General features: G+C 53.1%; 7 protein-coding genes across 7 annotated transcripts; 3 read left to right on the top strand and 4 right to left on the bottom strand.

The window, feature by feature from the left end:
- Positions 1 to 182: 182 nt before the first annotated feature.
- On the bottom strand, positions 183 to 1,952 carry CHGG_05292 (uncharacterized protein; the record flags this gene model as incomplete). Its single annotated transcript, XM_001221386.1, has 1 exon — positions 183 to 1,952. The coding sequence occupies one exon, from the start codon at positions 1,950 to 1,952 to the stop codon at positions 183 to 185; it is 1,770 nt and encodes a 589-aa protein (XP_001221387.1).
- A 1,243-nt stretch (positions 1,953 to 3,195) lies between these two features.
- On the top strand, positions 3,196 to 3,773 carry CHGG_05291 (uncharacterized protein; the record flags this gene model as incomplete). Its single annotated transcript, XM_001221385.1, has 3 exons — positions 3,196 to 3,539; positions 3,607 to 3,712; positions 3,768 to 3,773. The coding sequence occupies 3 exons, from the start codon at positions 3,196 to 3,198 to the stop codon at positions 3,771 to 3,773; spliced, it is 456 nt and encodes a 151-aa protein (XP_001221386.1).
- A 328-nt stretch (positions 3,774 to 4,101) lies between these two features.
- CHGG_05290 (uncharacterized protein) lies at positions 4,102 to 4,884 on the top strand (the record flags this gene model as incomplete). The annotated part of the gene is made up of 3 exons (XM_001221384.1): positions 4,102 to 4,156; positions 4,242 to 4,732; positions 4,840 to 4,884. The coding sequence occupies 3 exons, from the start codon at positions 4,102 to 4,104 to the stop codon at positions 4,882 to 4,884; spliced, it is 591 nt and encodes a 196-aa protein (XP_001221385.1).
- Positions 4,885 to 5,277: 393 nt separating this feature from the next.
- On the bottom strand, positions 5,278 to 6,426 carry CHGG_05289 (uncharacterized protein; the record flags this gene model as incomplete). Its single annotated transcript, XM_001221383.1, has 3 exons — positions 5,278 to 5,457; positions 5,516 to 5,683; positions 5,875 to 6,426. The coding sequence occupies 3 exons, from the start codon at positions 6,424 to 6,426 to the stop codon at positions 5,278 to 5,280; spliced, it is 900 nt and encodes a 299-aa protein (XP_001221384.1).
- A 764-nt stretch (positions 6,427 to 7,190) lies between these two features.
- Positions 7,191 to 8,353, bottom strand: CHGG_05288 (uncharacterized protein; the record flags this gene model as incomplete). Its single annotated transcript, XM_001221382.1, has 2 exons — positions 7,191 to 7,741; positions 7,849 to 8,353. 2 exons carry the CDS (start codon positions 8,351 to 8,353, stop codon positions 7,191 to 7,193), a joined length of 1,056 nt encoding a protein of 351 aa, XP_001221383.1.
- A 1,087-nt stretch (positions 8,354 to 9,440) lies between these two features.
- CHGG_05287 (uncharacterized protein) lies at positions 9,441 to 12,485 on the bottom strand (the record flags this gene model as incomplete). The annotated part of the gene is made up of 4 exons (XM_001221381.1): positions 9,441 to 10,484; positions 10,590 to 10,845; positions 11,217 to 11,400; positions 11,858 to 12,485. 4 exons carry the CDS (start codon positions 12,483 to 12,485, stop codon positions 9,441 to 9,443), a joined length of 2,112 nt encoding a protein of 703 aa, XP_001221382.1.
- A 1,015-nt stretch (positions 12,486 to 13,500) lies between these two features.
- Positions 13,501 to 25,770, top strand: CHGG_05286 (uncharacterized protein; the record flags this gene model as incomplete). The annotated part of the gene is made up of 10 exons (XM_001221380.1): positions 13,501 to 13,714; positions 13,775 to 14,542; positions 14,606 to 14,910; positions 15,004 to 17,618; positions 17,739 to 17,959; positions 18,018 to 19,198; positions 19,484 to 19,812; positions 20,107 to 20,223; positions 20,298 to 20,902; positions 21,032 to 25,770. The coding sequence occupies 10 exons, from the start codon at positions 13,501 to 13,503 to the stop codon at positions 25,768 to 25,770; spliced, it is 11,094 nt and encodes a 3,697-aa protein (XP_001221381.1).
- Between the last annotated feature and the right edge of the window lie 497 nt (positions 25,771 to 26,267).

The following is a 26,267-nucleotide window of genomic DNA, read 5'->3' as shown; positions in this document are numbered from 1 at the left end:
GATTGGGGTGATGGAAAGATAAGGGAGCTGTCACGTTCGGTAGTAGATTGGGAATCCAATGGATCCATTATTATTATTATTATTCATACTCCGCTATGCCCTAGGGCGTGCCGGACCCTCTGCTATTTAGTGTACAGGAAAACCGTGCCCTCCCAGGCCGGGTGAAAAACCCGTACCAACAATCAAGGAGCGATGCGTTTTAGTGAGCCTACATATACAAAGAGAGGAGGCCTCCTGGCCTCCGAACGGGGGCGCTTCAGGCCGCCGTTTCCAGCTCGAGCCTCCTGGCTAAGCTGTACATCGGCAACTTCCCCGTGTCCATCAGCCAGTCGAGGATCCTCCTCGCGAGCCGTGCAGTCGTGGGATTGATACCGTGTAGAACAGAGTAAAAGTCCCGTCGTGTCCGAATTCCAGTCCTCTCCCATCTTCGAGCCAACGGTGGGGCCAAACACCACACTACCAGGTGTTCGGCAGTCTCTCGTCCCTCGCCACACTCGCAGGCAGGCGTCAGGACCTCCGGGACTCCCCGTGTGAACAAGAAGTCCCGTAGTCCTATTGCTCCCGTCCGGATTTGAATCAGCAGTGAGCTCTTCGCCTTGCTGAGACCATCGTGCCTCCTTAAGGGTTTCGTTCCGGAATAGCGTCTCCTGCTGATGGTCAAAGTCGTCCGCCGGCCTAGTGATCGCCCTGCCGTCCCGTTCCTTTAACCATCTCGCTTTCCAAGCCTCTTCTACTACCCTGTTCGTATCAACGATTCCCCCCGTCCAGCGCATGACCGTGCCCGCGGCCCTCTCCACCGCCGTAGGCCCCTGAGGTCCCAAGGTTCGCGGTCGGCCCCTGTTGCCCCTCCTCGAGCTAAGTCTCTGCTGTATCTTGCGGCAGCCGGTGAGGACAACGCTCCCCGCCGTCTTCTTGCCGCCTTGACCGTCGTCCAGATCGGGTTGTTGGACTCGGTTTTCGAAATCTGCAAGCCGTTTGTTCAGGTACAAGTCCAATGGTGGTACCCATGTCTCTGTCTCGAGGTTACGGATGAGGGTAGACTTAAAGGCTCCCGCCACGATCCGCAAGCTCTTGTTCTGGGCCTTCCCGAGGGCCTTAGTGATGCCTTTCTTTACCGGCTCGCCTCCCACATCTGTGGGGATGTGAAACGACGATGCGCCATAGGCCAGCGCCGACCGGATGCACTTTGTGTACACTTCTCGCGCTTTAGCTAGCCCCATTCCCCACGTCTCCGCCACGATTCTCGACAGGGCATAGCTCTGGGTCCTCATCTTCTTCTCTACCGCCACCAGGTGAGCCTTCCAGTTGAGTTTCCAGTCCAACCAGACTCCCAGGAATCTGGCAGACCCTTCTGGTTTAACGGGGCTAGTGCCCCCCCATGGGTTGGCAAGGTTTACCTGTTCGGTCCACTGCCGTCGCCCTTTGTTAAAATGGATGAGTTCGCTCTTTTCCGGGGCGAACTTCATCCCCCGGCTGTCCGCCCATCGCATACACGTTTCCCACGCCGCCTCTAGTTGCCGGACATTGGCCTCGGGTTTTCGACTAAATACCAGGAGGTTGGTGTCATCCGCAAACCCTGTTATAGCCAAGTGAGAGTGCTCGTCTTTTAGCTGCTTGTATAATGAGGAAATGTAGAGGATGAAGAGAACAGGGGAAAGGGGTGAGCCTTGGGGGACCCCTGCCCGAATTGCCGGCGGTACCGCCCTCTGGCCGTCGAAACGAAGGGCGGCCTCTAGACCGGTCAACCAATCTCTCGTCCAGAGGACCAGCCACCTCGGGTAGCCCATTTCTCGCAAAGTTGCTAGCAGTCGGGTAAGGTTGACCGTGTCAAAGGCTCCTGAGATGTCCAGTTGCAATAGGGATGCCGCACCCTTCTGTCTCCACGCCTCCTGGACCTGGGCTACTACTAGCCGGAGAGCCAGCTCTGTGGAGCGGTGTGCCCTGTTCCCCATTTGTTCATCCGGTAGGAGGCCGTTGACTTCTGCAGCTTGATCCAATGGATAATTACCTAGGTACCTTACCTATGTTGTTACTTTAACCGTCCTATTGTCTGGACCACGGTACCTACCTACCTAGGTACCTAGTCATCTGTAGCATTTGCCGCTTTGTAGGTAGCAACAACTCGTAGTATAGGCTGCTGCAACCCCAATAGCTCCCAGCTCAGCATGTTTACGTCCTCTCCTGAGTTCTATCTGTCAGCCCAGCGTGGAAGAACTGGTTGTTGTCCAACCCAATGCAGCGTTTGGCCTCGACGCTAGTTGGCTCTTCATTAGCGTCATTGTGCGACCACCTCGCCTGTTACATGTAGCTGGCGGATAGGTTCTGATACGAAACTTGTGTTATATTGAGCCAAAACTACCTTATATTTGGTGGCTCAAAGGTGGCTCAAAGGTGGCAACCCAGCTTTTGGAGACTGGGCTACCTTAACACGTAGGTCGTCAAATTGGCTGTGCCAAATCAAGACTCGATCTGGAGGTATTAGGAAAAGTTGTTGAGGGAATTAGAATCCTTGTTGCCGCTGGCAAAAGGGAAGATATGCCCCCTTGTGGGGTAGCCTCAAGTTCGGGTCACTTCGGGCAAGGGGAGGAACACATATCTGTCAGAATTGCTAACATAACGAGTAACGACGCTGCTCGTGATTTTGATCACCGTCTAGGGTTGGGCATCAACAGACTGGGGGGTTGCGGAAAAATTGGAATGGAACTAACGCGCGCGCGCGTCGGACGGTTGACCTAACGATCGCTCCGTGGCCTGTCTATGGACTTATTTACGGAGTGTGTCAGACAGACTACGAGTATTAGCCTGTGTCTGTTTGCGCTTGTGCACCTTCTCATGCAGAGGGCTGACTGAATATTGGCTGTTGCCTAAGCGAAAGACCGAAAAAGGTCGCATTGCGCTGACATTGCCGGCACGTCCTTATTCAGCCCCCCTAAACCGTTCCCACACTCGTGTTGGCGGCTCCAAAATCGCAGTCGGCTACCCCCTTAGCGAAGGCCTGATTAATATTCACTTTCTCAATGGTTAGAAAGATCATATGAATCACGGCAGCTTTTAAGGAAGTATTATGAGATCTCAACAATATATAACATGACCACGGTATCTCCCTTGCAGAGTCTAGTCTTTAGATACCAAAGATCTCTTCTCCTCTGGCCTTACTTGATCCACCTCGCTTATCATCTATCACTTACCGTCAACATGCAGTTGAACGCCCTTGCTTCCTTGATGTTCCTCGCCCTTGGGGCCAGCGCTGGGGTGGTTGATAAGCGCAGTGGCGAGGGAGTACACCTCGCTAACTGTTACCAGCGCTCGCCCCTTGGCGACATCCCTTACTCCAAGATGATTTACTACGCCGATGATTCTCAAGCCAGTCAGAACGTTGTGCCTTCGAGCTCCAATCAATGTTATGTGACGAACCCGGGAGCTGGTGGCTGGAAGCTGTGGGAAGGTTCTTCCATCACCTGCACCTTCCCGACCAACACCTTCTTCACCTCCAATATCCAAAGTGGCGCTGGTGGTTATAGCGTTGGGCAATATGCCGGGTAGGTCCAGGACCTGGTGGCACCCCGAAATAGCGGAGAGGAGGCTGACACACATCAACATGGGCAGACCTGGCCAGAACAGCTTCCACGGTTTCAACTGCTACCGCGACAACAATCACCAGCTTTATGACGATGGCACTCACAGGTGCTGGAGTGTTTACTACTGCCTTGGCGTGAGTTTAACCCAAGGAGTGGCTTTTGCATTAACGTGCTGACTAGTGTGAATAGGCTTAAAGGAACAGGCAGCGATGTTAGGGTCGTCAATGTTGCCAATAAAGCAATGTGCCAGTGTAAATACCTAGGTACCTTACTCTTTTGTGGACTGGGATAATCAAGAGCACGTTGCTTGTTTTGGCTATGCTGATTACACACATCAGCTGGCCGTGACCCTATCGGTAGCATTTGCCGGAGTTTGAGGAGATCGGAGTTAGCTAGCCATGTTCCTTAACTCCTTTATAAAAAGAAAGACGTTTTTTGCGTCCAACCTCATGTTCCTGCAATTCTCTTGCCTGCGCTGCGACAATCTATTGTTTCTATTGTGATGAATTCCACCTCTGACGAAATGGCAAGCTCTCTCCAACAAGCGTACAAACTTCCCGAAGCTGCAGTCTGGTTCAGTAAGTACCTCTCGTATTTCGTACACATGACTGATCCCTTGTGTGGTTTCGTGGTAAAGTTTGATTGTTGACCAACCATCTCCAGTAACGGGATGTTCATCCGGCATTGGAAAAGCTCTTGCACAGCTTGTCCACTCCAAGGGCGGCCGTGTTGCTGTTACCGCTCGAAAGCTCGGCGACCTGGCATACTTGCCTGATAATGATTCCCGTGTCGTCAAACTCATCGTAGACGTCACATCCCGCCCATCCATTGATGATGCCATCGCAACTGCCTTATCCCACTTCCACCGCTTGGATGTGGTTGTCAACAACGCCGGATACTCATTGCGTGGGGACACGGAGAACGCAACTGAAGATGCCGCTCGCCATCTAGTCGACACCATGTTTTGGGGGACGGTACACGTCACGCGGCATGCGATGCGCGTGATGCGCGAGGTTAACCCGCTCAATGGGCCCCCAGGTGGAGTTGTGCTTAACGTCTCCTCCATGGGAGGTCGCGCCGGGTTTCCTGGAAATGCTTTTTACCACGCCGCCAAGTTCGCCGTCGAGGGCTTCACCGAGTCCGTGTCAAAGGAAGTGCGGCCAGAATGGAACATGCATTTTTGTCTTAGCGAACCGGGCGGCGTGAAGACAGACTACCTCAGCCGCAGTATGATCCAGATCGAGCCACATCCGGCCTATAGCGCCCCGGATACGCCCGCTCGGATTCTCGACCAGTACATGGATGACCCGGAGGCGTCAAAGAATTGGGCTGATGCGGATGCCGTGGCCAAAGCCATGTACACGATTCTGGCTTCTGGGAATGCTATCCCTCTACGGGTGCCACTCGGACCGGATTCCTGGGGGGTGCTCAAGTTGGAAAATGACAAGACTGGACAATTGTTGGACGAGTGGAAAGACTTTGCCGTTGGCGTTGGGAAGGAAGGACAGTTCGAATCCCTGGGATTTCTTCATGGCAAGTAGATGACTGTCGATTTAGTGGCGCGGTGCCCAAAGTACAAGTTTATTATCCTTCTCACCCCCTTTATTCTCAACTTCATCCTCAGCTGTGTGATTACCCATAGCCGTGACCGTGCAGGCTGAACGACGCCCTAGCAAAATCGGAGCCGGCGGCTACACATTTATTCAGCGCCCTCGACTTTCTCGGCCGAGTGCTCTTGACCCTTGGGTTCCCACAGCGCTGAATCACCAATCCTGTCCGCAGTAAGGCCAGAGCGACCAGGGTGCTTCATGCCAGCCTCGAGTTGGCGTTGATACGACACGTTCCGTAAACGGTTTGCTTCGGCCGGGGTGAGGCGTAGCTGGAACGTTTGTGTCAGCTGTCATTATTAGTGCTTAATGGTGTTCTTGATTACTCACATAGATTTCAACCCCGACAGCATGCATGGCAAATGCAAGCCAAAACGCAGCTCCAAAACCAAGACTCAACACGGCGGTTGCATTACTCCCGTTCCCGTCCATAGTTGCGGACACGAGGACAGCCTTGTTGGGGTTCTGACCAGAGAAGTACGCCTCACAGTCAGGGTGCTGTTGGAGAGTCTTGTTTTGTGAACCTGTCAGGTACAAAACCTTGTCGCAGGATATGGGGACCAGGTATCCGTCATCACTGATGATGATTGCAGATATGATGAGGATCAGGCGCATTGTGATGATGGAACCGGCCTCGGGAAGTTAGAAATTTAGAATTCGCATCGGGGTTGTCGAGCAAGCCCACTTACATAAAACCAAGCTCTCAGCATCCATGCCCTGTGTTGCTCGATTTGCAGGCGCTTGATGTTGTACAAGGCGAGTGCCAGCGAGGAGAGGAAGGCGATGGACAAAACCCCGACAGCCATCTGAACATCCATCCAACCCCCAACTGCATTTCGCGCCAGCATAAGAGCGCCTGCAGTTGACACGAGGCTCAGGATGACGATGAGGTACCCATTGATGCGATGAAAAAGGACGAAGGTGCGGCGAATGATAGGCACAAACTGGAGGCAGGTGAGGAGTGACGCAGGGAGAATCGTTGCGAGGTGTAGGAGGATGCCGACTCTGTCGATGGACCGCTCGGTGTAATAGTAACAGTCGAGAGGCTTCTCTGAGTCCTTGCCTGAGATGCAGGTTGTGTCAAGGGCGAGATACTGCAACCGAGCAAGAGCGAAGCCCAAGAAGGCCCCACCAAAGATGAAGAATAAAATGAAGTTGTATCCTTTAGTGAAGCCGACAGGGCCATACACTTTACGAGCTGCGGCAACGAAGGCGTTTGCGGGGGGTCGGTCAGTCGTCATATTGAAAGGTTTGTTAGGGTGCGTGGTGTTGGTATTGAGAGATCAAGATGAATGCAGTGATATTGAACAACGAGTTGGAACTTCAACGTGCATTGCTCTCGAACCATTTATACGCATTGTAGTTCAGAGCCTGGAGGCTTTAGTATGCCACCAACGTTGCTATACTATTCTAGAATTCGAACTTGGGACCGGCTCGTCAATGCCATCCCTCACCACACCCGAGTGCGAGTGCGATTGCGCGCAGCGGCTTTTCACGTCGAGCCTCTTTATCCGTGCAGCGATGCGAAAGCCATTAAGGGTGTGGGCGCATGGGATGACTTTCCGTCGGAGACCGAATTCCTACCCGATTTCTCAAGGGGGTGACGCCAAGCATGGAACGTGTTCGGAAGGCCCTCGCCCAAGAAATAAGGGCGCTTTTCTTCAGCACTCGCCTGGGCCATTAACTAACTGAACTTAGTCACGGAGCTGAGATCGAGCTTGTTTCTTGAACGTGTTCCTCAATCTCTCACACCCTTCTCATCTTTGATGACTGGGGCTGGTATGTGGGTTGAGTTGAGCTTGAGCGTGGGGGGCTAATAATAAGCCACCACATGACGTTGACGGGGCGTGGACTGGGCCGACTCGCACGACGTGAGCTGCCATTGGAGGCACCATAAAATAATTATCCCTTTCCTTTGGTAACACTCGACCGAGAAGAAAACCAGCAGCCCTACTTCAGGTACGCAAATGAACTTATGGTTAAGGAAGCAAAATGATACCACCAACTAGACCTTCTCGCGCAAGCGTTCCCCGTATGTCACGCTGTACCCATCAACCCGTTGTATATACTCACCCTCTTGATTCGTCCCACCCCCGGCATCGCATCTCACCGAGTGCTCGCCGTCATCGGACGCCCGCAACCGAGGCGTCATGTTCGAGTCGTGTGAATCGTTGCGATGACCAGAATAGTATCCCGAGGAGATGCTGGACTTGCTCCGCTTGAATGAGAAGCTGATGGTGCTGAGGAGAGGGAAACTGAGTTTGGCGATGGACCGCAGCACCGGGATGCAGCCCATGATGATGACGAGGCATTGCTCGACTCCGGTGCAAAGGTTGTAGAGACCGTTGAAGTAGGCCAGGTTGCCGTGGCCCACCGCGGGCGCGTTGGTGAGCTGGATGATGACCAACACCACCTTGATCATGGCAGCGCCCATAGTAATGAGCGACAGAGACATAACCAGGATAAGCCCAATCTTTTGGTGCGTGGGCATCCTTAGGTTCCACAAGATGCAGACCGGGAAGAACACATAGGTGAGGTCGGTGATGGTGAAGACGACTATGGCTGAGGTCAGCGAGATGTCATTCAGAGAACGAGAGGGGGGCCCTTGCGTTGTAGGGTAAATGAGGTGTAGTACTGCACGTAAGGGGTGAACCGGTATTGACCCACGACGTTGACATCCCAGAGCGCCGACGTCGGAGTGACTTGGGCGAACAAGAAAATGGGCGACATAATGCCAAGAATCACCATGATGATGCTAAAACCGATCAAGAACCATTTGAACCACTGGTGTGTGGTACCGAAGATTTTAACCAGGAGTATCATGGCAGACAGCCTAGCAAAGATCGAAACACTGTTGGCAATAGGTGATGAAATCCACATCCACCTCCGGGTATGCAAAAGCTCGTCAGGGGTGATGTTGGCTCCTGTCTTTCCCAGGCCGTAGGTACACATGATGTGGAGAATGGATTGATAGACAAGCTGGAGGGCGAGGGCTAACGCCATGACCCAATCCTCGAGGGCAAAGAAACGGGAGCTCGCGCGTCGAACGTAGAAGCGCAAGCCAACTGTGAAGAGGGCGAGAATAGTGAAGGTCCATGACACTCCGTAGATCACGGGACCAATGCCCGGATCGTTGGGGTTCGGCTGGGATGCCGGTACGGTCGACATTGTGGAGATTCTGGGGTGTCTGGGACTTGGACGGAAGACGGCGGGGCTGCCGCGCACTGCAGGTTCAGTTGGGCCTTATGTATGGCTCTGCTGAGAGTTGTAAGTCTCAAGTTGACCTTGAGCGATGCGAATTGCCGCTGAAAGGACCTGTGAGGTGTGGTAAACCTCGTCTCCGCATGCTGCCGTGTTGCGGCGCTGTCCGGGAATTTGGCTCGAATGTGCCATCATTTTGGCTTTGAGCCGTCCCTGTGGACTGCAGTAAAATGTTGCTCTGGCTGGGCCTTCCGCCGGCCATGGCAATGTCCCCCAAACGCCCGCGACCACGACGGGGGAGGTGTGGTAACGCTTAATGTTGAAGCGTGCGGCGCAGCCCCTCCTCCGGTTGGCGGACAACGGAAACGCCAATCGGGCTTGATGGATTGGATACACAGCATGAATTCCGAGTGACACTGCCTCGGACAGGCCGCAAGCTGGATCGTCTCAACCAACACGGAATTGGATTCAGCCCCCCCTTCCCGGTCGGCATTCATGGCCACACGCGACCCCGTGCCACGCGAGAAGTTTAGCAGACAATCCCAGAGAACAAGGTAATCAGATGAAGCACAGTAGAAAGAAAGGAATCCAGGTTCATCGATGCAGACAAACCAAGAGACCACAGGAACGAAATACAGCATCATAATCGCCTGCGTCTCAGCTTGAGTTTGTTAGACCAGAAAGTTGAGGCTGTTACCCAGCCGTGCCGCCCTGGAAAGCAAACCTGATTCTGATGGTTGGTCCACCACCACTCAAGGTACGTAGAAAGGTAACCACATGCCCACCCATTGATCACTTGGCAGGTCAGTCATGCAAGCCCGTAATATATTGTTCCCCGTGCTAGCCCGAGGTAATATGGAAGTAGAATAACACCAAGTAAAACAAATACCCACGTGCAGCCTCCCATCCATCTGGCATTTCGGGCATGTAAGATCAACACGTGTTAGTTCCTTGCCCGTGCTACATTTCTCCGCAAACTGCGTGGGTACATCCCTTTCCCATTGGGTGTGTTCTTTGACACCCACCTACTCATACTAATACCTCACCGGGGCCCCTAAATTTTGCCCAGTTGCCTCTTTACTTTTTCCATCGCTTGTCTCAGCGAGAGCCCTCCAGCGCTCTCTTCCCTGCCCGTGCGTACCCTCTCCTGGGACAGAAGAGTTTCCCGAACCGACACCGCGACTGGATCGATGAGTGCAGCCCAACCGTTTACGCCCTCCTCTCTCGCTCCCTCGCTTGAACAGTTTGCCGGGTAGGTCAGTCCCAGGGCTGTCTCGATTGTGTGCAGCATACCGGATGTTAACTCCAGCAAAACTAGGATCTGGACGGTAGGATTGCTGCGGATTTGGAACCCTCCCATGTGCACATCTGGGAGCTCCAAAGGACCAGCGCGTGTCGTGCCTCCTGATGCTGACTCAAGCTGTTCAAGAAGAATCGAGAATATACACCGCCAGTTGCGTTTTAAAAGGATGTAGGCCGTTACTAGCGTCGTGACGAGCAATATATCTGGAGCTGTGCGCTGAGGCGTCGTTCTTGTTGAAGCATTGCTACCAATGGATATCCCAGTTTGCCCTGGATTCTCACCCCCACGCTGCAATGTCTCTACTTGTTCCGTCTGGTTAGACGTGGTTTGAAGTAGGAACGGGTTTGCCGAAAGATCCATATCCATCTGCGTAGCCGCATGGCTGTTTGTGTCTCTGGCAGATGGCTCGTCTTGCTGTGCTAGGCATTGAAGAATTTCGCAGAGTTGGGACGTTGCCCCCAGTGCCCTCTCGACGGCCGTTGTGACAGGATTTTGACATTTTCCTTCTGTCAGGGCAGCAAAGTCTTCAGCCAGTCTTGCGCCAAGCTCGAAAGCCTCTCGGTGTGTATTTAGTTTGGGCCGCATAGTCAGCGGTGCGTCGAAACTGGCAGGTGACGGGAGGACACCAGCAGCAGCCGAGTTCCTCAACTCGGGCATATCACCAAATATGGACGACAAACTCCCAGTGTTGCTTTCCCGACGCTCTAGCTGCTTGGGGGTATGCGAAGACTCCTGAGTATTGCCGGGAAAGGTGAAATTTGACAGTGAAAACCCGAGCGACGATTGACGGCGGGTCTACTTTGCGTCAGCCTTCATGCATGTCGGCAAGAATGGGGTGGGGGATTGAGTAGGGGTGAGCGGAAGTGGCTTTGGGGTGGCGTTGGCACGGATGGTACTCACGGTACTGCCGAGGGCTGGGCCGATTGCCTCCAAGTCACCGGTAAAACCGTCAACTTCGATATAAGCTGTTGATGTCTCTTGTTGTCGGTCGTTGGGTGGCAGCGAAACGGTGGGCGCATGAGGAGTCCTAACCGCGATGGTTCCCAAATCTCCACCAAACGAAGGTCGGGGAGAGGCATACGGTTGCAAGGAGCGTGGCTCCGCCGTCTTGCTTGCAGCCACGCACATAGCACCGGTCCGGAGACAGCGATCGCAGCTATTCCCGCGAGGAGAAGCACCACTGCGCTCACATCTGAGGCGGTTATGAAATGAGTAAGGTAGCTCAGGAGGCTCAGGGTCAGGGATTTAGAGCGGGGGTCCTTCACCTTAGTTTGTAGTTCCGGCAGCGCTCGCAGGCAAACTTTCGAGAATGTCGGGACTTTTCCATACCCCCACATACTTTTCCTCGCCTCAATAGCTTCAAGTTTGACAACTCAGGACGACATGCGGTGATCTTGACTACGGCGGACAGAGATAGAAGATGGAACTAGGCTTCAACGTTGAGATTACAACCGGGACTTGGCTAATGTGATGCTCAGTGGTGTTACCGCGTACACCTTGGGGGCCTTTGGCCGGTTGAAACCTCACCCGAAGACACTCTCAGCGAGCGCCCGGCTGCCTGCCGCGCCACAGTCACCGTCCATGCATATGCAATGGCCTCCCTGCACGTTCACGGCCCCAGGGGCCAATATCTGCCAAGCTCCTTGCGTTGGAGGTTGCACTGCTGCGCTTCTCGATTCCAGGAATAACATCCTAGAACTATAATGGCAGCCTGTGATAAAGGGATAACGTTTGGATGCCACGAACCAGCAGTGGGCGAGTTTGGGAGTGGTTGCACATGGAATAAGCAGACGGATGTCACACTGGGGTCAGCCGTAAAATGCACGCCGATCGTACGGCACAGGGCTGCTCCACGAAATGCTGGAGAAGCTCATTCGACCGGCTTCTCACACTGTTCCCAACCCGAAAAGTTGCAGATATTACGGTGGTGTGGGTCGAAGCTGGGCTGGGCCGTTGGATTTGCCTTCGCAGGGACGTTCTGTTTGCAAAGTAGGAGAACCCCAACGAGCGGGACGGCACGATATTAAGCCCAAGATGGCAATGATGGTAAGAACCGTCGGATTCCACGTCTAGTTATTCCATGTTGGCTGCTGCGGGCTGATATTCCGTGCGAGGCAAGCTAATCGTAACATTCATTTTCTTGGCCTGTCCATGGCATGCTCACGTACTCTCTCGATTTGTCGAGACCAACCCCCGCTTGACGCCGAAATGGTTATCAAGAAAGAGAAACGCACGTTGGTTGCAAAGTGCCATTGCACCAACCTTGGCCTGCAGGCTGCCTTCACCCGGTTTCCGCGCAACCCAAATCTCCTTGGCAGCGTGGGTGAGCCCCCGAAACAAAACTGCCGTATGGTCCTCGGCGTCCAGGTACAAAGAGTCGGCCGCGCCACTCACTAAGACCGGACACTTTATCCGGTCGAGATGGCCACGCAGCGTGTACCGCCGCATCGTCCGGAGGAGATCAGTTGGTGTCGTTGCTCCAAGGAACTTGGCACTTGTCAAGATCTCCCACCGAGTCTGGAAGGACAACTGGGTGCCGAGGCCGATGAAGGTGTCAACAAACCAGTCCGAAATCCAGCCCTTATCCCAAAGATCAAAGAAACGCCTCGAAACATGTTTCGTCGCGAACTCGTACAGGTCGTACAGCGGATCGACCGCGACACAGGCGCTAAACCGGACGCTCGCAGCCGAACGAAGCGCAAAATATCCGCCGAGAGAAGCGCCGGCGATGGCAACGCGGCCCCAATCGAGATCCAGCCCCCCGCGTTCTTCCGCGTAGGACATGAGATAGTTCATGGCGGCATCCGTCACGACTTCCCAATCAGGGCGCATCGGGATGCCATGTTCGTGGAGGGTCAGACCTTGCCCAGGACCTTCAAACGTAAAAACAGAGTAACCCAACTCCGGTCCTGCAGCCGGAAACGTGTAGTAAATCTCCTCCTGAGTCGAATCCGCCCCCACGAGGTTGACCACGAGGGGAGTTCCACCGGGAAGTCGGCAAGGCCCCGGAGGGAGATACAAATATCCGGGTAGGGTATGGTCGCCGAAGGGGATTTTCAACTCATGAACCGGCCCGTCGAAAAGTCGAGCAGCTTTCCGAAACAGGGCCGCTGTCTTCTGTAATCTTGACACGATGTGAGAATTGGATGCACCGGACCCGTCGCCTGTCAACATATACGCGCTGGCACGTGTGTAGTTGGAAGCTCGGAGGTAGGCCATTCGTGCGGCCGCCCTTTGTCCATGGGCCTCGGCTTCTCGTGCGATCTCTTCGGCATGACGTGCCTGATCCAACCATATGGCCCCCCAACTCTCAGCGTTGTTCTGCTGGATTTGCCCAACCGCGTCTAGGAATTCGGCGACCTCTGAACCTCCATATCTCGCCGTTCCAAGGAGGCGAATTGCTTCGAAGTCGAAAAAGCGGTTTCGAAAAAAGTGATGCATGGCTATTAACTTGTTCACGAGTCAAGGAGAGAGAGAATCAAGCAGACGATGCCCGGGATGGATGACCATGGTGGGGCCGCCAGAAACAGCCGGCGTCTTCATTCCGTCTTAATAAAGCAGCAGGCCGATTGGTTACTCTTCCGATGTCAACTCCGATTAGGTTGGCAGTGACCAGGGGATTTCATCCATGCATTCCTAGGTACAGTGAACATTGACGAAGTTCGTTCTGTGGCATGGTATTGTCAGGGGCACGGCCTTCGTCTTATCGAATTTCTGGGCTGCGTGGTTCATATCCCCATACACATGTTGTATCGGTGGCGTTACTCATCTCTATCACCAATCCAGTTTCGTAGTAAGCCACATTGCAAACATGTCACTCAATGATATGGATTCTCGGGATGGACCACTCGAGCCTATCGCCATCGTCGGCAGTGCTTGCAGGTTCCCCGGCGGAGTTTCCTCCTCATCGGAGCTATGGGATCTGCTGCGCCAGCCTCGAGATGTTCTGAGCGAGATCTCGCAGAGCCGCTTCAATGCCAACAAGTTTTACCATCCTGATATGAACCATAGCGGGACGATAAACGGTAAGTTTCAAAAAGACAAGATGAACGATCCAAGCCCGTATGATATTGACTGAGTCACAGTCCGCCATTCTTATTTTCTCACACAGGATCCCCACAGCTTTGATGCACCATTCTTTGGCATCAAACCCCTGGAGGCCGATGCCGTCGACCCACAACAGCGTCTCTTGCTCGAAACAACCTACAACGCCCTCGAAGACGCCGGCATCCCGCTGCCCAAGATAAAAGGCTCACGGACCGGTGTGTTTATTGGGCTCATGACCGAGGATTATTCCAATATCATTGGGAGGGACCTTCAAAACGTCCCGCAATACTTTGCCTCGGGCACGGCGAGAAGCATCATCTCGAACCGGGTTTCCTACGTCTTCGACCTGCGCGGGCCTTCCATGACCATCGATACCGCTTGTTCATCAAGTCTCGTGGCCTTGCATTTAGCAGTCCAAAGCTTGAGAAGCGGCGAGTCGGACTGTGCCCTTGTTGGCGGGTCCAACTTGTTGTTGAGCCCCGAGCAATACATCGCGGGGACAAAACTCAAGCTCTTCAGCCCAAGTGGCCGAAGCCGCATGTGGGATAAAGATGCGGATGGCTACGGACGTGGAGAGGGGGTTGCTGTTCTAGTCCTAAAAAGGGTATCTCAGGCCTTAAGTGATTGTGATTCCATCGAATGCCTGGTCAGGGAGACTGGCGTCAACCAGGATGGGAAAACAAAAGGCATAACCATGCCAAGCGCGGAGGCTCAGATCGACCTTATCAAGACAACGTATCTAAGATCCGGTCTCGATCTGTCACGACCCTCCGAACGGCCGCAGTATTTTGAAGCTCATGGGACTGGTTTGTCGCGCCCATTCCTTCGCCGGGGATCAAGTTCACAACTGACGGGTTTTTGTTTCACAGGGACACCTGCTGGGGACCCAATCGAAGCGGAGGCCATCAACAAAGCCATTTTCGGTCAAGCCAATCACCAGCACAGCGGATCACAACCGCTATACGTGGGCTCCATCAAAACGGTACTCGGCCACGCAGAAAGTGCTGCTGGTGTTGCTGGGGTTATGAAGGCGTCTCTTGCATTACAACATGGAGTTCTGCCTCCCAACATGCTGCTAAACGAACTCAGTCAAACAGTCAAGCCTTTCTACAGCAACCTGCAGATCCTTCAGGAGGCCCAAAGCTGGCCGCCGGTATCAAGCGGACCACGGAGGGTTAGCGTAAATAGTTTTGGTTTTGGGGGAACAAATTCCCATGCCATTCTGGAGCAATTCATGCCCGTTCACACATCGATACGGAGCTCACAGTCTGAGATCACTCTGGTGTCACCATTCAACTTTTCTGCCGCGTCCGACAAGTCTCTTCGGGCCAACCTCATTGCCTATGCCGATTTTGTCAGGGACACCTCTTCAATAAGTCTACGAGACTTATCGTGGACTTTGAATGTTCGAAGGTCAACACTGTTAGCGAGGACCTCCATCGCAGCATTGACAACCGACGAACTCGAAAAGAAGCTGAGAAAGGCGGCAGCTCTGGAGACACCGTTCAACTCCCACACCCACCCAGGAGTTTCCGGTTCCATTCTTGCCATTTTTACCGGACAGGGAGCACAATGGGCAACGATGGGTTTGCAAATTTACAAAAGTTCAGTACTCGTTCAAAACTGCTTCCAAAAGCTTCAAGCATCCCTGGACTCGCTACCTCCCCACCACGCCCCCGGCTGGAAGTTATGCGAGGAGTTGTTCAAGGATCGCGAAAGTTCTCGTTTGGGGGATGCTGCCATCTCACAACCACTCTGCACTGCTGTGCAAGTGGCACTCGTCGACTTGTTCATGGCTGCCAAGGTCAAATTTACAGCAGTCGTTGGGCATTCGTCGGGGGAGATTGCCGCAGCTTATGCGGCTGGGTATCTTACGGCCGAGTCTGCGATCCGAATCGCTTATTACAGAGGCTTTTTTCTTGACATGAATAGCGTTTCAGGTCAAATGTTGGCGGTTGGCACTTCTCACCAGGACGCCCGAGAGCTTTGCGAGTTGCCTTCGTTGCACGGCAAGATCACTATAGCAGCTTACAACTCCGCCTCGAGTGTTACTCTTTCTGGGGATTCGGATGCCATTCGGGATGCAAAGGAAATTCTTGAAGACGAAGAAAAGTTTGCTCGGATTCTTCAAGTCAACCAAGCCTATCACTCGCCCCGCATAAAACAATATGCCGATCCATACGAAAAGGCGCTGGAAGCGGCCCAGATATCCGTCCAACAGCCCCCAAGAAATCGTCCGGTTTGGATTTCGACCGTGATAACAGAACCAGCTGACAGGATCGGTTTGGATTCTCTGGCTCACAGCTACTGGGCCGATAACATGGTCAAACCGGTGCGCTTCCTGCAGGCTACTGAGTATGCGACGGGTGTCTATGGTCCCTTTGATGCTGTGGTCGAGGTTGGGCCACATCCAGTTCTGCAGCGTCCGACAACCGACATCCTGCAAGAAATTACGGGGCAAGACGTCCCCTACATCTCGACCCTGGTTCGTAATCAGCACGACACCTTGTCTCTTGCGGAATGCCTGGGCTCACTCTGGGAAATTATCGGTGATTCCGCCGTCGATTTTGCCGCGTTCGAATCATCTGTGCACGGCACATTCGCCGCACAGCCGAAGGTCCTCAAGAACCTTCCACCATACACATGGGACCATGATCGCCAATATTGGCATGAGACGCGGTACACGAAAGCTTTCCTAACGAGCGGGGATGTGCCGCATCCCTTGCTCGGAACCATATGCCCTGATGGGACTATGCAGGAGATCAAGTTCAGGAACTACTCGAGCCCTCAACAACAACCGTGGCTCTCACACCATAAAATCCAAGGCCAGGTTGTTTTCCCGGCCGCCGCTTACATTTCCTCTGCGCTGGAGGCCATTGCCCAACTTTACCCCGAGGAAAAGGAACTGGTTGAGCTTGCCGATATTCACATCGGCAAAGCCATCATGTTCCCAGACAATGGGACGTCAATCGAGACGGCATTGTCTCTCAAAATACTTGAGGATAATCCTGAACGGCTGGATGCAGAGTTTATCTTCCATTCCGAGGCTGTTGAAAAACGGTCGAACCAGATGGTGGAAAACGCGAGAGGCAGGATTCGGGTGATCCGAAATGGGCCAGTGAAGTCTCTTCCGGTCCCCAATCCGGATCAAGACATAGGCGGGTTTGTGGATGTCGACCCGGAGAGATTCTACGACTGGGCAAGCGAGAAAGGTTACGGTTACGAAGGAGCCTTTCGAAGCCTGAAGCATACCCGCAGAAAGTTGAACCAGGCGGTTGGTTCCATCGCATTTCCGCCAGACGCCAGAAAGGATGGATTTGCAATAGCTCATCCTGGTGTTTTAGACTGTGCTTTGCAGGCTGTTCTACTTGCGTACAGCTACCCAGGTGATGGGAGACTTCGCTCGGTCTATCTACCTACCAAAATCGACTTGATAAGGGTAACGATGGCCGGCTGGCTGGCAGAATCTCATCAACCCGACTCTTCCTTCGCCTTTGCTGCATCTGCTGACTCTTACCACGGCGGGGAGTTTGTTGGAGACGTCGATATTCAGGCATCCTATGACAATGGTATCATTTTCCAGCTTCAGGGTCTTCACGGTGTAGCATTGGATCCCCCATCGCCAGAAAACGATGTGAATCTCTTTATCGAAACGTCCTGGGGCCCAGAAACACTTCAAAGTTCACCGACTCATTGGAGCGGTCCTGTCTGCTCAAGCTACCGAGATTTGGCGCTGTTGTTGGAAAGAGTTGCCTACTTCTATCTTCGAAAGCTAGCAGCACTTTTTCCACCCAAAAGCAGAAACGGGTTGCCGTGGAATTACCTCCGTCTTCTGGACTACGCGGACTCCTGCTTGGAAAGCGTTGATGGTGGCGAACACCGGTGGGTTAGACGGGAGTGGAAGGAGGATACAGAAGATGGTATTTCCTTTCTCGCACAGAAGTGAGACAACATTGACTACCTGCCCCCGCAAGTTAATTTACTCATCAAATGTCATTTTAGGCATACAACCAACACGGACTTGGAGATACTTCGGGCTGTCGGTGAAGGTTTACCCAAGGCCCTTCGTGGAGAATTGAATCTTCTCGAGACGATCACCAACAACGGTCTCTTACGAAAGTACTACCAAGATGCCTTGGGTATGAGGGAGTATCTCGGGGAGATATGTCGTGTGATGCACCATGTGTCTCACAGATTTGCTAACCTCAACATTTTGGAAATTGGTAAGTTCAATTCCGCCTTAGGCTTTTACAGAGCATTCGCGCTGACACACTCGATTAGGTGCTGGTACTGGAGCTGCCACAACCTCGGTCCTCGCGGCGGTTGGACACGCTATTGGGTCGTATACATTTACCGACATTTCCAGCGGCTTTTTTCCTGAAGCCCGGGCACAATTTGCGTCCCATCAGCCGAAAATGATGTTCAAGACCCTGGACATCGAGAAGCCGGTTGCGGATCAAGGATTCACCGAAATGGCCTATGACGTGGTGGTAGCATCCCTAGTGCTGCATGCCACACGTAACCTTTTGGCCACCATGTCCAATGCCAGAAGGCTCCTCCGACCTGGCGGCTACCTCATCATACTAGAGGTGACAGACAATACTCCATTGAGATTGGGGCTCATATTTGGAGGCATGCCCGGTTGGTGGCTTGGAGACGCGGATGATCGGAAACTCTCCCCATGCGTCTCCATCCCGGCTTGGGGGGATCTTATGCGCAAGTCAGGCTTTTCTAGCATCCACACCATCGCTTCCCACAGCAAAGACCTTCCTGTTCCTCTTTCGGTAATGGTCACACAAGCTGTGGACGACCGAGTAAAGCTTCTCATCGAACCCCTGAATCCGACGATTAAATCATATGGGTTTGGTTGCGTCGTCATTGTTGGAGAGCATACAGCATCTAGGACACTGGCCGAGACCGCCGTCAAGCATTACAACACCATCGATCTCATACCATCACTCCATGGAATAGGAACCGCCAACGTTCCCCTGTCATCGACCGTAGTCTGTATGGTCGATCTAGGAGCAGTGTCGATATTCCAGGACTTGAAAGGTCGTGATTTATCGGCCCTGCAAACCATCTTCAACCGCAGCAAAATAGTCATCTGGGTGACAGCCGGCGCCCAAGAGACCAACCCCAACAAGGCGATGTTCATCGGCCTCCAAAGAACACTCGCGCTTGAACTACCCCATGTCCGGATGCAGATCATTAACTTCGAACGAGAAGCGGATATCGACACCCAGGTAATCGCAACCAAGCTTTTACAACTTGAAGCATACGGTCTTTGGGAAAGCATGAATCTCCCGACTGATTTTCTCTGGCATATTGAACCGGAGTTGACAGTGCGAGATAGTCAAGTTATGGTGCCGCGGATGCGGCTTGCAAAGGCTCGGAATGCAAGGTACAACGCTGCGCGACGGCAACTGACCAAAGCGGCGGCGGCCAAAAGCACGCTCGGTATCGTGAGTAGGAACTCGGTACTTCACGTCGAAGAAGTGAAGACAATGGCATCCGCGTTCGGGGGGCAAATTCTACTTACTCATTCGGTAATGAAACCTGTATGGACGGCAGCCTCGGCCTTCTTCCTCTCAGTTGGGCTTTCAGAGACAGGGCGACGAGTGTTGGCATTGTCGAGTTCATTGCAATCAACTATCTCGGTGCCGTCGGCGTGGACGATACCGGCTCCGAACGACATGGATCAGGCGCTCGTCTGTCTGCTTGCCTTGCATACACAACTCAATGCCCAGTCCATCATCGACAGGGCAGTTAACGGCAAGGGAATCCTCATCGTTAGCCCACCTCGGTACCTCGGGGATGTCTTAGCAACGATCGCTGCTGCGCGAGGCATCGACTTGGGTCTCGTCACCACTGACCGGGCGATTGGGAATATCGGGAGTCCCTGGGTGTTTATTCATCCATTGGACACAAAAAGGTCGATTAAACGTGTACTTCCACCGGCAATCGGAATATTCTTGGACATGGGCAAAAACACGGAGATTGGTGCTACAATCCGGGCATGTTTGCCCACGGATTGCCAACAAATATACCTTCCCGGGTTGAGTGAAGCCTTCACCCGGTCCGACATATCACCACACGTCATCCGACCAGTTGCTGACAACATTAGCTCCGCATGGATGGGTTGCCAAGCAATGAAGCTGCCGACCTGGACATCCCTCGGTGCCTCCAACATAACTCTTCACGATATCACAGGACATTGCATGCCGACCAACAGACTGCCTATCTTGTCATGGCAATCTGATATCCCTCCACAAATCCAAGTACAGCCAAGTAGCAAGTCGGTCGCCTTCCGTCCCGACAAATGCTATTGGCTTGTGGGTCTTAAAAGCAGCCTGGGAAAATCACTTTGCAGGTGGATGGCGGAACACGGCGCCAGGCATATTGCTATCTCCAGCCGGAACCCCGTCATTGAACGGAGTTGGGTAAAGTCCATGGCCACTTTGGGATGCAATGTGAGATTGTTTGATGGGTGGGTAATGCCGCAAGTTACAGGAGCTCAAACTCGTGATCAAGCTGACATGGGTACAGAGACATCACAGACAGTCGGTCCGTCCAAAACGTGTACCACAGAATCACCGGATCGATGCCGCCTATAGCCGGCGTCGTCCAAGGGGCCATGGTGTTGCGAGATGCTGTTTTTCCAGAGCTCACGATCAACCACTGGCAAGAAGTCACGAAACCAAAAATTGAGGGAAGTATTCATCTTGATCAGATCTTCGACGACCCTTCCTTGGACTTCTTTGTATTCATCTCCTCTGTCGCTTACTTGGCCGGAAATGCCGGGCAAGGCGTCTACTCCGCGGCCAACGCTTTCATGACGAGCCTAGCCGCGCAGAGACGGAGCCGGGGCCTTGCTGCTTCAGTGATCCACCTGGGCGCCGTGGTCGGCGTTGGGTACATAACCCGTGAGCTGACCCCCGAAAAGCAACGGGCATTACATCAGGCCGGGTACTCCTTTCTATCAGAGCAGGATTTCCACGAGATCTTTGCCGAAGGGGTTCTTGCAAGTCTGCCAGATTCCGGCGATGTATTCGAAATCTCAACCGGGCTGAGGCTCGAGAACACTGTTAAAGACTCCCCAGCAAAGTGGGCAAGAAATCCAATGTTTCACCATCTTGTAACAAGGTCGGATAAACATACTGGGCTTGGTACGGATCGATCAAGTGTGTCAATAAAATCTCGGCTATCGGCAGCTACCACGGGCGAGCAACAATTCGAAATCCTGAAAGGCAAGTCCCTAGAAATCTCCAGATAGTTCATTATCTGACAAGCAACAGACGGTATCATCAACAAGCTGCAAGCTGTCCTAGGTTTTGATGAAGAAAAGTTGATTCTAGAATTAAGTCCTGACGAACTTGCCATCGATTCACTCGTCGCCCTCGACATCCAGTCCTGGTTCCGCGCAGAACTCGACGTGGATATCCCCATATTGGGACTGCTGAATGCCCCGTCCATTCGGGAAATAATTTTGGCTGCCCAAAACCTATCATTGGAAACCACAGCGAGCCTTATCGCAGAACCTTCAGGCATGGACCAAGAACTAGGCGACCTGTCAGCTCCCAGCGGCCCACCCACCTCCGTTTCAAGCAGCAACACCGCAACAACTCCCCCTTCCCCTACGATGACGCCCAAGACGGATAATCAAAGCCAGCATCTCCAAGACACCCCAGAGGTATTTGATACAAGCTTAGAAGGCAAAAGCTCTCAACTTAAGAATGGGGGGATCATGTTCGAACGAACGGTTCCGCTCTCCTTTGCGCAGTCGAGATTTTGGTTTCTTCAATCGTTCGCTGAAGATCCCAGCGCATTCAACATCACATCGGTGCTTCGACTCCAGGGCCGCATCGATATCGAAAGGTTGAGAAATGCTGTTCAGGTTGTCGGACAACGACACGAAGCTCTCCGCACCGCGTTCTACACCGACAAGGTCACTAAGGATCATATGCAGGGGATTCTTCCAATCATGGTTCCCCATCTGGAGACTGCGACAGTTCAGACCGAGCGTCAGCTCGAGGAAATAGTGCAGGAATTTGAGAGACATGTGTACGATGTGTCAAAGGGAGAAACGCTCCGCATAACACTGCTTTCCTTGTCGGAAGCAGTTCACCGACTCATCTTCGGCTACCATCACATCATACTAGATGGCATCGGGTTCCAAATCTTCTTTTTGGAGCTAGAAAAAGCATTCAGCGGTACCCTGAACACAGCTTCATCCGATGTTCTGCAATACCCGGACTATTCACTCAGGCAGATACAACAGTACCGTAACGGATCATGGTCTCAGGAAATCGACTATTGGAAGCAGCAGTTTGCGACCATTCCAGAACCTCTACCCCTACTGTTTATCTCCCACAGGCACACTCGTCTTGTCACGCCCTCCTTTCGGACGCACTCGATCACAACTCGGCTGGACGAAGTTTTGCAGTCGCAGGTCATCCAAACCTGCCGGCATTTTAAGGTCAAACAGTTCCACTTCTTCACCGCCGTCTTTGCTGTGGTGCTCGCCCGTTATGCAAACACCTTCCCAGAGGACCTTTGCATCGGCGTGGCGGATGGTAATCGGAAGGATCTCGATACCACGCGCAGCCTCGGCCTCTTTCTCAACCTCCTCCCCTTGCGGTTCCGGCAAACACCAGATGTCACCTTCGCAAAGGCGTTGCTGAATGCCCAAAAGATCATTGAAAACGCCTACACAAATTCTCGTGTTCCTTTTGATGTGCTCCTTGGTGAGTTGGACATCCGGCGGTCAGTTACCCACACGCCATTGTTCCAGACGTTTTTGAATTACCGCCAGAACATCCGAGAGACGACCACGTTCTGCGGCTGTGAAGTCAAGGGTGAATTGGTATCGGGCGGCCGAAATGCCTATGATGTTAGCTTGGACATCGTGGACAGTAATGATCGGGGGAGCCTCATCACTCTTACCGTCAACGCGGATTTATACGACAAACATGGTGCCGCAGCGGTGCAGAACAGTTACCTCAACCTTCTTCAAGCCTTCGCCCATAACCCTGCAGCTAGGGTTTGCTGGCCGCCTCTTCATACCGAGGAGGACGTCAAGTTAGGAATTTCACAAGGACATGGTGCTGAGGTTGATTCTCGATGGCCACCCACAGTCGTGGACCGCATTGACGAGATGATAAAAGCGCACGCCAACAAAGTGGCGTTGACTGATGGCGCAGGAGAGAGCCTCACATATGCAGACATGGCTCGCAAAGTCCACAGTATTGCCACTGAGTTGGCAGCCCGAGGAGTGCAAAAGGGGTCTCGTGTGGGCATTTTCCAGATACCCGGCACGGCATGGGTGTGCTCCTTGCTTGCCGTTCTCCGCACGGGAGCGGTTGGCGTGCCCTTGGACCTCAATGTTGGCATTGGCCGGCTATCCTTATTACTTCAAGACTGCATCCCTCAGGTTATCCTCGTCGATGGATCGACCTTCGGACAGAGCGGATTTGTGTCCAATTCGAAGGCACTGATCTTGGAAGTGTCAACCCTTCCCAACCTACAACATCCTAGGGCCACCATTGTGCCAAACCAGGCCAAGGCGCATGACGACGCCATCATCACATATACCAGCGGTTCCACAGGTGTTCCCAAGGGTGTGGTTATACGGCACCATTCGTACCAAAATTTCCTCGAGTTTACGCTTCCCAGATGGGGAATCACGGAAGGCAAGCTAACCGTTCTCCAACAATCGGCCTACGCGTTCGACATTTCCATTCTTCAAATCTTCGCCAGTCTTTGCTACGGCGGGACCCTGGTCATCCCAGATCTTGCCAAACGGCGGGACCCAAGAGCGCTGTGCGACCTTGTGGCCTCGCAAGGTATTACCATGACATTCGCAACACCGACCGAGTACCTCTCTTGGGCCAAACACGGCACCCAGCAATTACGTGACTCACAATGGCGGTGCGCCATGACTGGGGGCGAACCCCTGACCAATTCGCTTCTCGGAGTATTCAAGTCTCTAACCAAGGCGGACCTCCAGCTGATAAACTGTTATGGGCCGACAGAGGCTTCCATCGGATGCGCAGATAAAGTGGTAGACTTCCACAAAAGCCTCGATTCTAACCTCGAGATGTCGGTCCTGCCCAATTATAGGTTGGTTGTCGTTGACGATGATTTTCAACCAGTTCCTGCTGGCATTCCCGGGCAAATTCTCATCGGCGGCGCTGGAGTAGCAGCGGGTTACCTGAATCCGCCAGACGAGGGTGCCAAGGCATTTATTGTTGACCAACGGGCCACGGAGTTCCAGAAGTCTCGACGCTGGGTTACACTTCACTCCTCCGGGGATCGTGGGCGATTGAACCCCAACGGCGGGTTAGTTCTACATGGCAGAATCGGCGGCAGCACCCAAACCAAACTCCGAGGCATTAGGATTGATCTGGCCGATATTGAAAACACCATAATAGAGGCCATGTCACCTGATGTGGTTCAGGCGGTGGTATCCCGGAGAGAGGATTCAGAAACAGGGGGAGAGTTTCTCGTGGCCTTCCTGTTGCTGTCTGGGGATAACGCTGGTCCCGCCCCGGACGATTACGTGGTCAATCTCCCAGACGAGCTATCTCTTCCACTTTATATGCGCCCCTCCATGGCCCTCATCGTCGACCAACTCCCAACCATGGTCTCAGGCAAGATTGACCGAGCAGCGGTGGACTTGATCCCCATCAAGGCATCGTCGGCTTATACCCCGACAATCGAGGCTACCACCCTCAACACAACCGAACAGATTCTGTTGAGTTTGTGGAGAGAGGTTATACCAAACGAGATTACATGGCACCGAAGAATTCGCAGCGACTCCGACTTTTTTCGGGCAGGGGGCAACTCCCTCGCGGTGGTGGACTTACAAGGCTTGATCAAGGAGCGCCTCCATATCACGGTGCCCATTTATCGTTTGTTTGAATCGGCTACACTTGGTCAGATGGCTATGCTTCTCGACCGTGGAACAGCAGCCTCCCGCGAATCGCAAAACAAACCAGTCGACTGGGGCCATGAGACCCAGCTCTCAGCGGACATCGCGGAACTGGCAGCAGGGAGGCCAATTGATCATGCTGACGGGAGCTTGGCGTTTCCCAGCACAGTTGTTCTCACAGGATCAACTGGCTTTTTAGGCCAAGAACTTCTCCGTCAGCTCATTGCGGACACGCGAGTTACACGAATACATTGCATCGCTGTGAGACAAACCAAGGAACGGCTACCAAGCCTTTTCACAAACACCAAAGTCTCGTTGCATTTTGGAGATCTCGGAGACCGTCAACTAGGACTTCGCGAAGGTTCGACCCGGGAGATCTTCTCTACCGCGGACGTTGTTCTGCATGTTGGAGCAGACGTGTCATTCCTCAAGTCATACCCGAGCCTTCGACTAGTCAACGTGGCCTCAACAAAGGAACTCGTCCGTTTTTGTGCCCCTCGGAATATTTCACTCCACTTCGTTTCATCAGCCACAGTTGGGCGGCTGGTCGGACAGAGCATCTTTAGGCCGGGTTCGGTGAGGCAATATCCTCCGTCACAGGAAGCAGACGGCTACACAGCCTCCAAATGGGTATCCGAAGTCTATCTCGAGAATGCCAGCAATGACTTTGGCCTCCCCGTCTGGATACATCGCCCAAGTAGTATCACGGGATCAGGCGCTTCCAAAACCGATCTCATGAGCAACCTCCTCCAATACGCCCAACAGATCAACGCAATGCCCTATTTGGGTGCGAAAGGGGGTTACTTTGACTTCGTTTCGGTCGAGACTACGGCTCGGATGATCATTGAGGAAATGTCCAGAAGCATTCGAAAGCAGGAATCCAAAGTTCAGTATCTTCACGAATCGGGCGAGATTGAAATTGCAACGAACGACGCTGAATCGATTTTGGGACGCCAAAACGGAGAACCATTTAGGGTTGTCTCAATTTCTGAATGGATACAACTCGCAACAGCCGCGGGCATGGATCCCTTACTGGCTCTGTATCTCGAACGCTCCGCAACGGGAGGGGGGGTCCTGTTTCCGCGATTGCTGGGGACAGTTTAGAGTAGTTACATGTAGGTTGTGGTGAGGTAGTTGACGGTTTCCATATTAATTATTTTGGTACCTGCAGCCATATCAGTTGATGTGATAACCCCCGTCTCTTCAACGGTGGGTGAGGTGGCTCTAAGCCCCGTTTCTGGGGACTGACTTAACAAACTTACGTGCATGACGCTTTGTAATACCATTTTCCTCGGCTCGCTCAAAATCAAAAATATATGAGATAAAAAACCAAGCCCACGGCACTTGCCAGTTTCGAAGCGGGGGCCTTGGTGAGGCCGGGCCCAGGTATACTTACAAGACCGGGGGACCGCGGCATCTATGTAGGTACCGACGTACCTCGGGTGTTAACAACCCGACCGCACCGTTGATGTTACCACTACACCACAGGCCAACCTTGCTGGTTTCATTGCAATCACCGACTACAAAACTAGGTAGCTTATCAACTCCCAGGGAGATAGCCAGCGTTCCCGAGAGGCCTCTTTACTGTGGGAGGAAGGGAA

Source organism: Chaetomium globosum, genomic scaffold (genome assembly GCF_000143365.1).
Source record: "Chaetomium globosum CBS 148.51 scaffold_3 genomic scaffold, whole genome shotgun sequence".
Taxonomy (NCBI): domain Eukaryota; kingdom Fungi; phylum Ascomycota; class Sordariomycetes; order Sordariales; family Chaetomiaceae; genus Chaetomium; species Chaetomium globosum.
This window is presented reverse-complemented; position numbering and strand designations above follow the sequence as displayed.